Here is a 16,876-nt window from a genome sequence, read left to right as displayed (position 1 = left end):
CACACCTACGCGGTTTGCCCGCCTGCGTCGTGCTACTCGGTCGCACGATGCCCGAGACCACACCTGCGCGGCCAGCCCGCTTGCATCGTGCTCCTCGGCTTCCTGCTCCCGAGACACACCTGTGCGGCCATCCCACTTGTGTCGTGCTCCTCAGCTTCCTGCTCCCGAGACACACTTGCGCGGTCCACTCGCCTGCGTCGTGCTCTTCGGCTTCTTGCTCCCGAGACATACGTAGGCGGCCAGACCACCTGCGTCGTGCTCCTCAGCTTCATGCTCCCCGAGGCACACCTGCGCGGTTCACCCGCCTGTGTCGTACTGCTCGGCCTCCGGCTCCCAGGACACACCTGCGCGGTTCACCCACCTGCGTCGTGCTCCTCGGCCCCCTGCTCCCGAGGCACACCTACGCGGTTCACCCACCTGCGTCGTGCTCCTCGGCCCCCTGCTCCCGAGGCACACCTGCGCGGTTCACCCGCCTGCGTCATGTTGCTCGGCCTCCTGACCGGGACACACCTGTGCGGTTCACCCGCCTGCGTCGTGCTCCTCGGCCCCCTGCTACCAAGGCACACCTGCGCGGTTCACCCGCCTGCGTCGTCCTGCTCGGCCTCCGGCTCCCGGGACACGCCTGCGCGGTTCACCCGCCTGCGTCGGCCCCTTGCTCCCGAGGCACGCCTGCGCGGTTCACCCGCCTGCGTCGTGTTGCTTGGCCTCCTGACCGGGACACACCTGTGCGGTTCACCCACCTGCGTCGTGCTCCTCGGCCCCCTGCTCCCGAGGCACACCTACGCGGTTCACCCGCCTGCGTCGTGCTGCTCGGCCTCCGGCTCCCAGGACACACCTGCGCGGTTCACCCCCCTGCGTCGTGCTCCTCGGCCCCGTGCTACCGAGGCACACCTGTGCGGTTCACCCACCTGCGTCGTGCTGCTCGGCCTCCGGCTCCCGGGACACTCCTGCGCGGTTCACCCGCCTGCGTCGTGCTCCTCGGCCCCCTGCTCCCGAGGCACACCTGCGCGGTTCACCCGCCCGCGTCGTGCTACTCGGCCTCATGCTCCCGGGACACACCTGCGCGGTTCACCCGCCTGCGTCGTGCTCATCGGCTTCCTGCTCCCGAGACACGCTTGCGCGGCCAGCCCGCCTGCGTCGTGTTACTCGGTCGCACGATGCCCGGGACACACCTGCGTCGTGCTCCCCGGCCTTCACACTCGAGATATGCCAGCGCGTCCAATCCACCTGAAAGCCAAAGCCATGCATCGGATTCCCAGAACGAACCGATACATAGCTTCTTTCCGGGGGGGAATATGATAAGGGTAAAAATGGCGACAAGACGCGTATGACGTCAGCTGTCCTGAACAAAGCCTTACACCCCCAAGTCAGCGCAGACCGGGGCGCCGACCGAGACGCATTAATGCTCTGCCCGAGCTTAGTTCTTCACGCCACACCAACACCAATGTCAGACGCTACCAGCCTGCCCCTGTAAACGGGCACATCAGGGAACAGTAAGCTTCCATATAAATATCCTCACCTTCTGAACGGAAGGGGGGACTGCTGGACTGGAACTTCGACTTCTACTATACTGCTATCTCTGCTTCTCCACTCAAAATCCCTCTTCACATCCATTGACTAGATCGTCGGAGGGGTCGGGCCGAGCTTCCGACCCGACCTCTGTGCAGGTACCAAGAAGAAGACGACGTCCCGCTAGGCACCCGGGTGAGGAGCCGCCTCTCGGAGCTGGATCGCTGACTGATCCGTATCACCCAAGGCCTCCGAACGAGGAGCCGTCTCCCGGAGCAGTCGACGACCCCGTGCGCCCTCGACCCGGAAAGATCCCCTCGATGACCGGACCTGAACCAAGCCGCGTCGGCCCCGTGGCCATGGCTTAAAGTTGTTGGTAACAACATATCCATCCAAAAATTCAGATAGCGACCGATGATCTTTGCCCTGCAGCGCATTTCTCCGCGGTCTTCTCTTACTTCTTGAGACACTGCCGAGTGGTCTTGCCCTGCAGGTAGGGATCGATGATCTGGTCGAGCACGCCCTTCCTCTGGCAGCGCAGCTCCCCGCCCACTCCGCCAAGCTCACTTTCTCCTTTGGAAGCTGGGATCGAGAGCTGGCCGAGCGCATAGGACCTCGAACAAGACGACCCCGAAGAAGTAAACGTCCGATTTCTCTGTGAGCTGTTGCCTCTTGTAGTACTCTGGGTCGAGGCAGCCGAAGCCGCCCTTCACCACCGTGGTGACATGGGTGTTGTCCGTCGCCCGGCCAATCTTCGAGTGGCCGAAATCTGACACGTTCGCCTTCCATTTATCGTCCAACAGTATGTTTGTGGTCTTCACGTCTCGGTGGTTGATGGATGGCATGCCTGGCGCCGGTGTGGAGGTAATGCGGCCCTCGTGCCGCCCCGACGCAGATCTCAAGCCGCAGCTCCCATGGAAAGAGGCGGCTTCTGCGTGTCGTAGAGGTGCTCGCGAACCGTCCCTCGGGTCATGTGATCGTAGACGAGGATCATCTCGGCCTTCTCCTCGCAGTTTCCGATCAAGAATATACATACAATTTTGAGTGTAAATATAATATTCAATCTTTTAATGAAAAAGTTATTATATATGAATTGTAATGGATATTCAATCTCCATAAATGATAATTTTGATCAGTCTGACTTGAATTTAAAGTTTTTATTATGTGTAGGATTGATGGCTTGCTGTGGGATATACCGAGATTTTATTTTATTTATATAATTTAGAGGGGGATTTAATGGAAATATCATTTTTTTATTTTTTATTTCCAAAAAAGAACTATTGTACCTTTTTAGTAACTTAAGCGGCCCCACAAGTGGGGTCCCATGAACCATCCGCACCAATCACGAGGCATATTGAGACGGGTAAGCCGCAGACGCAACAGTAGATGTGTAGCTCCAGCTTCTGTTGTTCGAGGCATTACCAATTGGATGCCTCTTGTGGCGATTCCAGGGTTCCTCGATGTCCGATTTCGCTCTTCTCTCGACCTCGACCTACGAAATATGCGTCTCGAAGCCCAGGATCAGCGGCCGGATTAATCGACTGCCTCCGAATTCCCGGTCTTTGGATCCAGTAGCCAGTGGAAAGATCCGAATTTGGTCCCTTAGGGCTACGGATCGACGCGAATTCAAGCCACCAAGCAGTAGAAAGGGGCTGATTTGGTCGAGTTCTTTCGATATTGGTGGTAGTTCTAGTGATAAAGAGACCAAGAAGTATAAACCTCCGGATGAGTTCGTCGAGATAAGTTCCAGTGATGGAGATGCAACGCGTTTGGCACCGGAATCGGGGAAGGAGGAAGAAAGGGTTGGTTTTGAGGCTGCGACTCCATCGAGTTTTGATTTTCTTGAGTTGAAGAGGGAGTTGGAGAAGGAAGAGGGGATGGTGAGTGATAAGAGAGGTCTGGAGGAGGATTTGATTCCGCCCGCAGGTCGGGGAAGCACTGAATTGGGATCTGCGGATGAGGGAAGACTTGTCAGTCAGGTGGCAGTAAAAGGTCGAAGGCAGATTATGAAACGATCCAATTTATTAGCGAAGCAGGTCATCAGCGTTCAGTCGGCTCAGAGTTTGGGTTTTGTCTCACAGCTGTGGGTCGATACAAGATCAGTAAGTGTGCTTTGCTTACGAAATACTAAAAATGTGCGGTCAAAGCATCATTAATTATATTATTCGTCATTATTGTGAAGATGCTCTTCATGCTTCATTGTCCATTATTGCTGGTCCTATAGCTGCACCCATTGATTTTAAAGAGTTTTATTGTTTCACCATTTTAATTATTTCCTTGGATAATATTAATTTCTGTTTTTATTCGTGATGCAATTCCATTTATTGGATAATTGTGATTTATGGTGAGATGGACACAATTTATTTCATCTAATCAGGTTCTGAAACCCAAGGCATGCATGTTATTAAAACTTAAAAATGTGCTCGTGCACTTGATATTATTTCATGATTCTAGGCCATGTGTTATGTCACATATAAAGAATCAGTTTGCCGATTGATTTTGAACAGTTAATGCATTTTATGTCACTAAATCTGCGATATGTAGGGAACTAAAAGAAAATTTAAAATGTTAAAATACTTGTGAGAATAAGGGAAATACTACCACCGAGACCAGCTAAGCAATTTATCTAGGTTGCAACTAATTTCCCAACCTAAACTACACAAATGAGACAGACTATAAAATTAAGGAAAAGAGAAGGAAAGAAAAGCCTGACTAGTTTCAAGAGAAGAAATGACATGATACATCTCTAACACTACAATGCCATTGTATATTTGATCCAAATCAAAATTAACATAGTTGGTCAGAGAACAATATTGTCCTTGTCACCCTAGCTTGTGAATGCAGGACTTTCTTCATGATGATATCAATGAATCTTGTTTTCTCTTTGTGATAGCTTATAGAACATGTTTTATTCATGACCGTTCTTGATTTTCATGATGAAGCCTAAATACGGTGTCTGTATGACTAATTAGGTAGCCAGCTGCCTTTATGTTACCACATTTCTTTTCTCAACTTGGACCCTTCTTTTTTTCTTTTTTACTATAACATGATACTTCTGGTTGAAAAGTGTACAAAGTATCATTTCTTTTGTTATTTGTTGATTCTTCTTTTTCTTATAATATAAAGATAATTGATTAAGTCACTTATTCTTCTCCTCAAGTTCATTAACTTATGGGTTTCCACTTCAAATCTATTCTAGTGGATGGTAGTTTTGGTTGAAGTGAGACAGAATTTACTATCTGGAGAAATGGAGAAGTTCCTTCTTGAGGATGTAAGACAGGTAAAATTGCTGTCCGTGTGCATGCTCATACTTTGAATTCCAAAATATGTGAAGTTCTTGATCATTATTTCTTATTGCATCATGCACAAAATTGTTCTGTCACTCATGCTCTCTCCCTCCCTCCCTCTCTCATATGTTGAAACCCTACAAACAATTCATCTATGGCTTCGGCTGACTCTTGCACATCTTTATCTCTCCTACACCATAATTATCAGCATTATGAGAGCTAATTATAGTTTGTTAAAAGATGGTGGCTGTACATTTGTTAGCCATGCTCTCCTACATGTAGATGATATTATGATCGTCTAACATCTAATGTGCTCTTATTCAGCTTTACATTTTGTAGGTAGGGGATGTAGTGCTTGTAGAGGATGAATGTGTCATGGAAAATGAACTGAAAATGACTGGACTGGAGACTTTGGTATGAAGGATTGGTTTTCCTAAGCAGAATTGAACTTTTCTTAATTCTTAGTTTCTGCATATAAATATTAGAGTTGTGTTGTTGTTGAGAACTTTTTTAGGTGCCTGATTTTTTTAAGATCTGTTCCAGATATGATAGTGTAATGTAATGTGATACTCTAATCATGTTTGCTATGTAATGTTGCTACTCTTGGTTACCACTTTTAGGTTCTTGCTGTTGTCTATGGCAACTGACCAACTTTTTCCAAGACACAGTATTTTCATCTGATGCCAAGTAATGAACTTGGCATGCCACAAAATATACCTGTTGTATTCTTAAGAGACAAGTTTCTTGTGTTATAAGACCATTGCATGCAGCTGTGCCACTTTTGGTCTCCACTAGTCTTTTTTAGTATCGCAAGTTCTAATTTATTGGCTGGTAAATAAATTATCGCTTGAAAGAATTTTAATTTATGGGGGGTCAGATTTAAACCTTGGTTGATTTCAAATATGCTTCTCTTGGAGTAACATCTATAGTGGTAAAATCAGCGATTTAAAAAGGCACTCGAGCGCCCGCCTAGGCGCTCGGGCGAGGCAAGGCGAGGCCCAAGCGCCTCACTAATCTTCCAGGAGGCGCGCTTCAAAGAGGCGCCGCCTGGGCGCTCGCCCGAGCCCAGGCGCTGGGCGCTTCGGGCGAGCGCCTGGGTTAACCAAGGCGATCGAACCAAGATTTTAGGTCTGGTTCGGTCCTGATTTGGTCTCCGGTGGTTAGTTAGTTCAATCGAACCAACTAAAACCGATATCAGTGACAACCCAACCCTAACCCTCGTTGCCGCTGCCGCTCCCGATCCCGATCTCGATCCCGATCCTGCTGCTCGCCGTTGTCGCTGCTACTGCTCTCGCTCCCGCTCCTGCTCCTGCTCTCGATCCCGCTGCTCGCCGTTATCGCTACTCGCAAACGCTGCCGCTGCCGCTGTTGCCGCTCGCGCCTCTCGCTGCTCGTTGCTCCTGCTCCTGCTCCCGCTGTCGCTGCTCGCAAACGCTGCCACTGTCGCCGCTCACGCCTCCCGCTGCTCGCCGCTCCTACTCGTCGCTGTCGCTGCCGCTGTCGTCGCTCGCCACTGTCGTCGCTCGCCGCTGCCGCTGCCTCCTTACACTCTGCTGTCGTTGCCGCTTCCTCTTTTCTCAGTCAGCAGGTTCAGCACCCCCTTACACTTCCTCCTTCTCCTTCTGTTAACAGTATACTGTATACTGTTAATATTGTTAGGTTTATTTGAAATTATTAATTTGTAATATTGTTAATATATTTTCTTAATTTAATAGTATATTTTAATTTAAAATTTTAAATATTTTATATTTATTAATTATATTATATATTTTTATATTTTAGCATCTCGTTTCGCTCGGGCGAGCGCCTAGCGCATCGGGCGGTTTTGGACCTTGGCGTCTAGCGCTTTTTAAATCACTTGGTAAAATATTAAAATAATTCATCTTCCAAATAATTCATTTGATAAAAAGAAGAATATAGCTTGGGTTTTTTTAGTTTGTTTTGTCACTCTGTGTTGATTGTTGTCAGTTGGAATTCTTTGTGCTTCGATGTGGATTTATCCTAGGTTAATGAGGATATGGGAGAAATATTTCATCCTTTATTTTCTGTGGCATGGGGGTGTGCCAATATGTTTGTGGCACAATATGTACTATGCCAACTGGCATGCTCTTGGGTACACTAGATACAGGCCAAAATTTGGCTCAGTCATGACTTGCATGTCTCAGCTTGTTACAACACAATTCGGCATGGCTTGACAAATATTGACTTGTGCTGGTTGGTATAGCAATTGTTGAGTAGAAGTTTTAATCGTGGTTTTGATATTTTGGTAGTTTCTTTGATTTTCCATGCTCGGTATGGCTTGACAAATATTGACTTGTGCTGGTTGGTATAGCAATTCTTGAGTAGAAAGTTTTAATCATGGTTTTGATATTTAGGTAGTTTCTTTGGTTTTCCATGCTTACAGATTATTGTCTTGGTCCCATGCCAGGATGATGGTTTGCTGGCACAATCTTATATCTGATGTTGGCTTATGTCATAGATTTGGATCCCTTGCCATATTGTGCCTGTCAACACAATTGTGCCAGCATATTACAGGCACAGGGCATGCCAACAGAAGACGTTGGTGTTAATTGTTGTAACCTTGAACTACATTAGAATCCGAATCCATGTACAAGTGGTATCTAGGCCAGTCGTCCAAGATAGCTGCAACTTGCTAGCTACTGCTTTTCTGTCATTGGATCCTTATTGCATCCCATCCTTATTGTTCAGGACATAGAAGTTCTGTGAACAAGTTCATATATGTACTGGAGGTTTACACTAATGGAAAAACCTTGGCTAGCTGAATTTAGTGTTGATCTGCTTGCAGCCACATTTCAGTTTCATCTTTTAGACAAGCTCCATTTGTTTTGACAACCTCCATTTGTTCTTTTCACTCTTTCACTACTGATAACATCTTGTTGATTTTCTTGTTTTTTTCCTGGAAAATCTCCATTTGCTAAATTCTTTTAGGCATGTAATAGTACTATAAACATGACACAGATGTTCCTTTTGTTTGTGCAGTTTTCTTGTGTATAACATGAAATGCTTGCTTTTTGATGTTTCTAGGTAGGTTACAACGTTGTAACATCAGGCCGGCACGACTTTGGTAAGGTAATTTTTTAGTCTGTGATATTCATGTGAATATAATGCAGACATATTAACATTTTATGCACCTAGGATGTTCAGTTCTTATTTGCATACTTCATAACATTCTTTTGTATTCATAAGGTCCGTGGCTATACTTTTAACATCAATTCAGGAGCTGTGGAATCACTTGAGCTTGACTCATTTGGCTGGTCCATTATCCCTTCTAGTCTGGTAGCTTGATCAAACCTTTCTCTTCGTAATGTCTACAAAATCACACTCCAGAATTTAAAGTAGCTCTATGTTATTTTCATGCAGGTGAGCACTTATTGTTTGTTGATCGATGATGTTCTTGAAGTAGTGTCTGATACTGTCGTAGTACATCAAGATGCTATTTCTCGAGTACAGAGATTAACAAAGGTATAAGCATATTTATACATTTATCATCTACGATACTGACTAACAAAGGAATTGGGTGAACATTTTTTTTTCTGGGGAAGATTTTCAGTTAAAAATTTAAATACTAATGACATACAACATTTTTCATACCAACATCAGACAGGATCGATATAGTACTACTATGATATGCCATTGGAATTATATGAAGAAGATCTGGAATTGTGATCTTTCTTGCCAGTACAGAGCAACAAACAACAAAATTCACTTTGTGATAATTGGTTATGGATTCTAGTCACTTTTACATATTTCATTACCAAAATTTACTTGCACATTGAGATATTCAACATGGAATAATAGACCTTACTCAACTTGGACTACAACAACTATTCTAACCATAAATACAGTTTGACCCAAGTGTAGGTCTTAGATTTCAATACTTATTTCTTGCTAAATAAACGAAATATAATGTCAATTTTTAGGCATCACAAGCATAAAATATATTCAAGAATAATACGATTGCAAGACTTGGCAAATCTTAATGGTCCAAAACTTCACATGAAAGAAGCCTAGAACCGAGCATTATAAGGTCTTCAAGTTTGTTTTGTCGCTATAACTTGAGGGACCTGTCTATATATAAGGTGAGCAAAGGTGAGATGCGTTGGCTTCCTTGATGTGACGTCTTAGGCATTGTCAAATGTAGCCAGTGACTGAAGGTCCTCACTGGGAAATCTGAAGATGCAATTTATTCCCTGGATGCAAGATGCTATTTCCCTAAATTGTTTGACATCATTGCAACCCAAACGTGAATAAAGTAATGAAATCTAGTAGACTCTCTTATCCTATATGGATTTTGTTTTTCAACAGCTCCACATTTCACAGCCATGTTTATTTAGTAGGAGTTTTCAAACCTGTGCCTGTAGGAGTACACAATAGAAATACGTATCTCATATTGTGACCTAAAAATGGTGTTGTATTCATTTTGTTCCTTGATACTTTAGATTGGCTCCACGATACCATTTAATCCAGAGATATATGCAAAGTGGAAACTGTGAAAAAGAGCCTTTTGAGACTGACACTAATCTACAGGCCCTTTGAATCCACAAGAACTTAAGTTGATGCATCTGATGGCCACAATTTGGAACAAAATCAATTTCATGATTGGATGCGACAGTCATTAATACTACACTCCATCCATAATTGCTTGTTGTCCAGTGCTTTATTTGTTTTGTTATTTTTACCCTCATTTTCCTCAAAGAAAGTTTGTTCTGCCTTTCTAGGGCATTTGGGATGCTTCAAATTCAGACAAAACCAAAGATGAGACAGGAGAGTATTATGATTTCGGGAGAAATGCTTCAACAATTTATGGTCGCACCAGACGAAGAAACTCAAGTGGCAGAAAGTTCCATAGGAAAACGAGAGAAATGGAAATGGAGGATGATTGGGAACTTCCAAAGGATTACTGAGAAGGTGTTGCTTTTTTACTGTATATATGTTGCTGATAAAATAGTTTTCTTTTCAATTTACTATTGCTTTTTTGGAATTGTCGATATATCAACTTGTTCTGTACTGAACAATTGTTCTTCAGAAGTATTAGAATTTGTCGGACTTTTAACAAAAGTTCATTGTTCCTGTCCTCTTTGTTTGAGATGTCTATATCACATGTAATCAGGATGCTTTTTTGTAATTAATTTCATTTGCGTCATTACAGAAATAAGAAATTTATTGTTCCTGTCCTCTTACTTTCAATTCAACCGGGATCCCTATTCGCATATCCTATGTCTCTAATAATTCAATTTTAATGCCAAAAAGGGGTATCAGGAGTCATTTCTGGGAATGATAGGGGCATCAGTGGCAGGTGGTAATACGTGTCAACTGGTGACGTCATCCTTACGGTCACACGCTAGTTTTTTAAGGGCCCCAGCTATGATTCATGAAGCAACGTTTGATTCCCAAACTACCACCTGGCCGTTCTTACCGCCACCATCCAATTCGAAACTCGCAACGACGCTCGGATGAAGTGAAATCTTACAACGTCTATGAACAAGTGCCACCTGTGTCAAACGTATGATCTGAACCGTTGATTGAGCGGATCCTCGTCGTACCACGCGCGTAATCACAGAGACAATCCTTGAACTGAGGGCAGTTAGATCAATTCATGTATTCAAATTCTAGATCGAAACCGTCTTACGCATCAATTAATGTGTGAAGAGCTTTCTCCTCTCATCTCAGCACCGTGGATTTCCTCGGCATTGGTCCTTCTGAGTCCTCTCCCGCCCCTCCGACAGTCGGATCCGACGACGGATTCTCCGGCGAATGAGGATCGAGGATTTTCTCCCACCCGGTAGCTCCGATCTAAGGTAAGACATCCATTTCTTTATTCTTCTACTTCTTGACATCCGTTCATCAAAGGCGCTCATTCTCCCTTCAATTTCACTCCTTTACTTCAGAAATATGTAATGTAGCTTCTTTTTAGATGTGATATTCCCTTTATTCATTCAATTTGATGCCACTAATTTCCCTTGCACTGAGAATCGATTCTCTGAACTCTTGGTCGATGCCGTTTTCGTTTAGAAGCTATCTGGACTGCAACTATGGTACAAAATGACCCATTAGGCCTATTAAGTTCATTGTTCACGGAGGGGTTATCAATCATATCCACAAGACGAACGTATAATCCACAATATGGGAATTAAACCCCACACCTTTCTCGCACGAGGGGAGATACACCTACCACTCAAGGTAAGAACGGTAACCGATGGGTGATTTAATGAACTTTTAGGTGGTATTTAATTTCATGCAGCTTTTATCTTTTTTTTTCTCTCTTTTGTTGATGTCAAGAAGTATATGGAGACATGATTTTGATATATAAAAAATTCTTCTTTTTTTTTAAGTTCCTCTTCACTTTTCTAACAAAATTAAAAGAAGAATGTAAATCTTGGTGTGAAAAGGATGCATAAAAAGGCTGCAAATTGATCAGAAAAGATGAAAAGAAAGAGACAAGGGGCAACAGCTAGTGGCTCAAAGTGGGATATGAGTTTCACAAAGCTAGCTTTGCTCATAATGGGTGTGTCTTCCAGTGTTGCGTTGTTCAGTTCTTCAAATCTGTTTTGTAACTATGCATTGACCAAGAGCGGATCTATCAGGCCTTATAATTAGAATTTTGACAAGTTTGGATCACCTTCATATGCTTGTTTCTAGTGATGGAATCTGTGTTGAGAGGTTTTGCATTTACCCAATATATATATATATATATATATATATATATATATATATATATATATATATATATATATATATATATATATATATATAATAATAATAATAATAATAATAATAATAATAATAATAATTATTATTATTATTATTATTATTCTGAACCAGTGATGTAAGAGAAATCTGGCTAAGTGCTTCAATGTTTTTGCCTTCTCACATGATGTTCTTTTCCATTGATGCAATGTGGGAACACAGTCTCACTCTTTGGAACTTATATCATCTGATTTTTTTCTTCTTTTATTTAACAACTCATTCACTAAGGTTACTATTTCTGTTGTCTCCACAAGAGTGTTAATTCCAGCTATGTTGAAAAAAATGTTGAATTGTCGAAACTACCAAGTTCATTTGAGAATTTTCCACAAGAAGCCCTAATGTCATTTAATTATTCTTGATTTGAGATTTTTTTTAATCTGCCTCTTAGTTCTTGGCTTTTTAATTCCATGAAATTGCTTAAATTATGAGCCACTGTACATGTAAATTCAGCATTTGGGAAAAAAAAATGCAAACCTGCATCATTTAGCTATCTCCAAATGCAGTATTAAGTCATATTCCACACTTTCTTGTTAGCATAAAATTTGTAATCTCATTGCCAATGAGCTAATTGGTGATGAAATTTCTTCTAGGTTGCAGCAGAGAGTACATGAGCTAGAGGATGAGCTTCATGAGTCGAGGGAGAAACTCAAGGTACAAGAAGAGAAAAGCTACCATGCCACTGCAGTTCTAAGATCTTATCTCTAGAGGAACAGCTTTCAACTGCAAATGAGAAACTCTGCAATGCAGAAACAGAGATTGCGGACCTCAAAGAGAAACTTGAGGGCACTAATGCTTCTTCAGGAACTAAGGCTATAGAGCTCAATTTGGAAAACAAGAATGTTTTTGACTTGGAGGAACACTGTGTCATGTTGCAGAATAAAGTATTCGGTCTTGTGAAAGAAACTGAGGATCTAAACGGAGCAGCAGAAATTGCTGCTATGCAGTATGAGGTTGAGCTATTAAATCATGCATTCAAGATTGAAGAATGTAAACGAGAACTAATCAATGCAAGAGAAAAGTTTGATCAGGAAAAGTCCAGCCTTGAAGCTGGAATTTTAGATCTTGAAGGTGTCAACTTGGAACTAAAAGAAGAAGCAGAAATGAAGTTGCAGGAGAAGTTAATACTTGAGGCCCATATTTTGCTGAGCAGGAAAATGTGATTCAGGAACCGAAAGCCTCCACTACAAGTTCTGTCGACAAAATCTCGAGGGAGAAATCATCACTTGAAGCAGAAGTCCTTACTCTATCTCAGTCCAATGCTTTCCTCGAGGCCAAGGTTGTCATCCTGAATCATCAGATGAGGCAGCTCGAGGCTGACAAAACTCAAGAATGTGATGAGAAAGATAGGCATATTCGATTCTTTTGAAGCTAAAGTTGACTTGCTGACAACTGAGAAGGGCGGGCTTGCTTCTCAGGTGGATTCTCTTGCAGTTGGATCAGCACCTGCATCAGTTGCATTTAGGACACGCGAAGCTCATCATGGAGATCGAGGACACGAGAAGGGCAAGTTCAGATCTGAAGTCTAGAATGAAAGAGTTTGAAGAAGTTGGACAGGCAGAAGGCTTCCGTATCTGATGGTGCCGAGGGGAAGAGGGAGGTCTCTGCTTCTCACTGGAGCACTGCCGTCATGGGTATCATCAACTCCGGCAGTTGCTGCAGGGGCAAAAAACGATCCGCCATAGTGGTAAATTGAATTCGTCTCCTTCTAATACATCTTGATGGTACTTATAATATACCCGTTCTTGATGTATTGCATTCTCACCAGTATAATTCCTTATATTAATTTGTCTCATTTTATGATGTCCCAGTGAACTGGAGATATTAAATGTGAGAGAAATCTGTACATCAGTTTCAGGCCCTAACGACAATAGGAATCTGGCATGATCCAAAGCTGAAGTTGATACAGGTAAGTGTCACACCTCCCTCCTCTTTTTCCATTATGTTGGTTATTGATTTCGATCTTTAGTCTCTTATCCTGCCCTCCATTTTCCACAAAAAGAAGCATTTCATATGTTGATTTTGTGGAAATGAACAAAGGTAAGATGCTAATAGCTTTTTGTGTCAACGAATCTTAGAGGACATCTGCCAAATCAGAGAATGAATCCTCACATTCGTTCCTCTTTCTCTGACTTTGATGTGATCAAACTCATTTTCCAAAATTGTACCACCCATCAAGCTCTTCATTGACCTATCAAACTGTTTGATGGTATGTTTGTCCAAACCCTCGTAAGGATCACATCTCATTGTTTACAGAGACGTGCTACACCCACCATCTCTCATGAATCAACTTAACTTCTCGTTAAGATGTGGTTGGTTATATGGTTAGTATTTTAGAGATATTGGGAAAATGACCCTTCTCTTTAGTTGCCTTTCTTTACCTCCTCTGGCAATATTCATGTCTAGATTATTCACCCAAATTATCCTAATTCATCCCTTCACTCAGGCTAACCACTTTCTCACATGTAGATTTGACTAACAAGTATCTTAATCCAGCTGAAGTAGGAAATGATTTCAAGCTCCGTCACTCTTACTCCAATCTTAAAATCAATTTAATAGGTATCTTAATCCGTAACGCCTATAAAGTCATCCTTAACTTTGTCTTCATTGCTTATAGAAATCCAACCAGTTGTCTTCAATACACCTCATTAGTTTGGTAGTCTCTAGTAGTATACTTGTCTAATTGACCTTATAAAGGTGACTTGTGGTGCTTATCTCCTCCTAGTCGATTGTTAAATGTCAATTTAATTGGATAAGTTGACCATAAAAGTTGACTTTTTATAATATAGTTCCGAACTCACTATAAAAGGAGAGTGAAGCTCAAGGATTTTAAACACAACTAATCCCAGTAAACAGATGGCAACAAGTCAAGTAGTGATCGGTGTCTCCACTCTCCCACCAAGTGAAAACCGAGTAAGTCTTTATGCATTCAGTAGAGTTTATAAATATACGAAGTATTTTTTGAGAAGTTCAATTCTCGATCAAAAGGTTGATCTTTGAAGAACAAGAAATGTCTCTTTTACGTCTTTAATGCTAAAAGTCTATGATATCTACCAACGTAGCTTATGAACCCCTCTTTTAGATAATTGCTTAAGATATATTTTGGAATAGTATATAGTTTTGTAGAAGTAGATAAAAATCTAAAAAAAATATAAATACTCTTGTGATTTTTTTGTTGATATCAATAATGATCCTAAATAATTGAGTCTTTACGGTTTTATTATTATTATTTTTTTTATAGTTTTGTGATATCCTATTTCTTGATTAAACATAAGTAGATGTAATTTTTCTAATAATTACACATTTTTTTCTTTATGATTGAAATATATTTTTGAAAAATGTTTTTAAAATATTTTTTTTTTGTTAGTAGCTGAAAAGAATATCGATTTATTCCACGAATATGTTGGAAATATATTAAAAAAATCCATTAGTACAATTTAATATATAAATCTGAATATTAGAATAGTTGACATAATCATTGTTTCATATCAACTAATCTCAATCTTTACTTGAAGCCTTTCTTCTTTAACAGCAAGTCGATTAGTTAGTTTAGTATTAGCTTTTTTTCCTTCAAGAAAATGAGAAGGAAGAAGAACAAAAGAAAACAACAAGGCTGAAGCATTTGCAGGACGGATATTATAAGGAAGCTGCGACTGGCGTCGTCGGTCAAGCGCAGTCGCCGCCGCCGCGGGCGGTCGAGAGCGACGAGGAGCAGCGGGAGTGGATGAAGAAGACTCGGGGGTGGCTGATGGTGGTGTCGACGCTGGTGGGCTCGGCGGCGTTCCTGGGCGGGATCGGCCGGTTGCGGTCGGAGAAGCTGCAGGACATGCAGCACACGCGAGTGGGCAAAGCGTACCTGGTCGCCATCAGCCTCGCCTTCGGCTTCTCCATGGGCACCATCATCATACTGCTGCTGAAGGCGGCGCCCAACACGTTGGGGATCAAGGCCTTGTTGCGGATCCTGCGAGCCTTCATCATCCTCGCCATGTGCGCGCTAGGGTTAGCCTTCTCTCTGGCCTCCTACGGGAAGCTACTGTGGGCGTGCTCCTTCTTCGCTGCGCTCCTCGTCTTCTTCCTCGGGGTTGGCACGCTGACCTGGTGCAGCAACAGGGAGTTCAAGCTGCTTCGTCGTCTCTTCACCTGGAGCGCGACGCGACAACGCGTCGAGCCGAGTGCGCAAGCAAATGGGCAGCAATACATGGGGAGTTCACCAGGAAACGTGGGGTTCTCTCATGCTTAGCTTCCTTCTCTTTCATGGCTGCGGCAGAGCCGCCATTTGACTCTCTGGGGAGTGTAATAACTTGTTTGGAATCGTCCACACGTTCTCTGAAAACTCCCGTGGGTTTACTTCTTTGTTGAGTGATTCTATCGGTCTTCACGAACGGCATATCCAGTACATGATGCTCATCCATCATGTTACGTCAGGTGATCTCGACCATCACTAATTTAATCATGTTACGTCACGTGATCTTGACCATCACTAATTTAATTATAAGCATCATTTTATTAGCTAGTTTTACCTAAAATATATAATGCTCTTGGTGTTCGTTCAAAAAGAATTAGTCCAGGTAAAACCTCTCGTTATCGGACCTACAAAAGATAGGTTAGAAAAAGTATTTAAATCGGAATCTATATATATTTATTTTTATAAATACTTGATAGACAATGTATATTATAAATATGAATTTCTTAATCTTTGAAAGATCACAAGATAAATTATTTAAGGTGATCCGTCGTAATCTAAGGTTTCCATAACTGTCCACGTGATATTATTATGGAACAAGATAGCGAACTGACTCTAAACACTACCCCAAAGTCTTATCCAATTATGTGTCACTTGGGTAGCCCCTAGATATTGTTCTAACTTACACTCCGCACCATTTTATATTTACTGGAGTACTTAGTTTTACCCATTCTTTTAAGGATTGAGAAGACAAATGTTCGTTGACTTCGTGCACCTCCTCAAAGGTTATATATCATATATCAAGCCAGTTATTAGTCTTTGCTTACTCTTTGCTCACACTTACGAAGAATCTAAAATGTTCGCACTCCTTGCGTTGAGTTAGTTATCGTAATTCACCTTCTCATTGTCATCAAGCTTTTGAAATATAAGAAGTTTTGCTTGAAAAGAATAAAATTTCATCCTGATTTGGAGCAAGCCTCTAATAGTTTTGGTTATTATTAGGATTATACCGTCTTCTTCATCATTTCTATTGTCTACTCCTCTAAGTAGAAAATGTATAACATTACGTACTACCTACTTCATTCCTTAATCGAGTACTCCTACATCGACCTGAAATCCCTCCACTTTCGAT

At 42.3% G+C, this 16,876-nt stretch overlaps 2 protein-coding genes across 3 annotated transcripts; both read left to right on the top strand.

Annotated features, from left to right (window-relative positions):
* Positions 1-2,898: 2,898 nt before the first annotated feature.
* LOC135619654 (uncharacterized) lies at positions 2,899-9,923 on the top strand. The gene is made up of 7 exons (XM_065121868.1): positions 2,899-3,611; positions 4,709-4,789; positions 5,136-5,210; positions 7,842-7,886; positions 8,004-8,093; positions 8,178-8,279; positions 9,536-9,923. The coding sequence occupies exons 1-7, from the start codon at positions 2,970-2,972 to the stop codon at positions 9,719-9,721; spliced, it is 1,221 nt and encodes a 406-aa protein (XP_064977940.1). The 5' UTR covers positions 2,899-2,969; the 3' UTR covers positions 9,722-9,923.
* Positions 9,924-14,410: 4,487 nt separating this feature from the next.
* Positions 14,411-15,895, top strand: LOC103995401 (uncharacterized). 2 transcript variants are annotated; one of them, XM_009415981.3, is made up of 2 exons: positions 14,411-14,474; positions 15,190-15,892. In XM_009415981.3, the coding sequence occupies exons 1-2, from the start codon at positions 14,418-14,420 to the stop codon at positions 15,799-15,801; spliced, it is 669 nt and encodes a 222-aa protein (XP_009414256.2). In that variant the 5' UTR covers positions 14,411-14,417; the 3' UTR covers positions 15,802-15,892. The 2 variants fall into 2 exon arrangements, with proteins under 2 accessions (XP_009414256.2, XP_064975356.1); XM_065119284.1 differs by having other exon boundaries at positions 14,416-14,474; positions 15,205-15,895.
* Positions 15,896-16,876: the final 981 nt, after the last annotated feature.

This window comes from Musa acuminata, chromosome BXJ2-8 (genome assembly GCF_036884655.1).
Source record: "Musa acuminata AAA Group cultivar baxijiao chromosome BXJ2-8, Cavendish_Baxijiao_AAA, whole genome shotgun sequence".
Lineage (NCBI taxonomy): Eukaryota > Viridiplantae > Streptophyta > Magnoliopsida > Zingiberales > Musaceae > Musa > Musa acuminata.
This window is presented reverse-complemented; position numbering and strand designations above follow the sequence as displayed.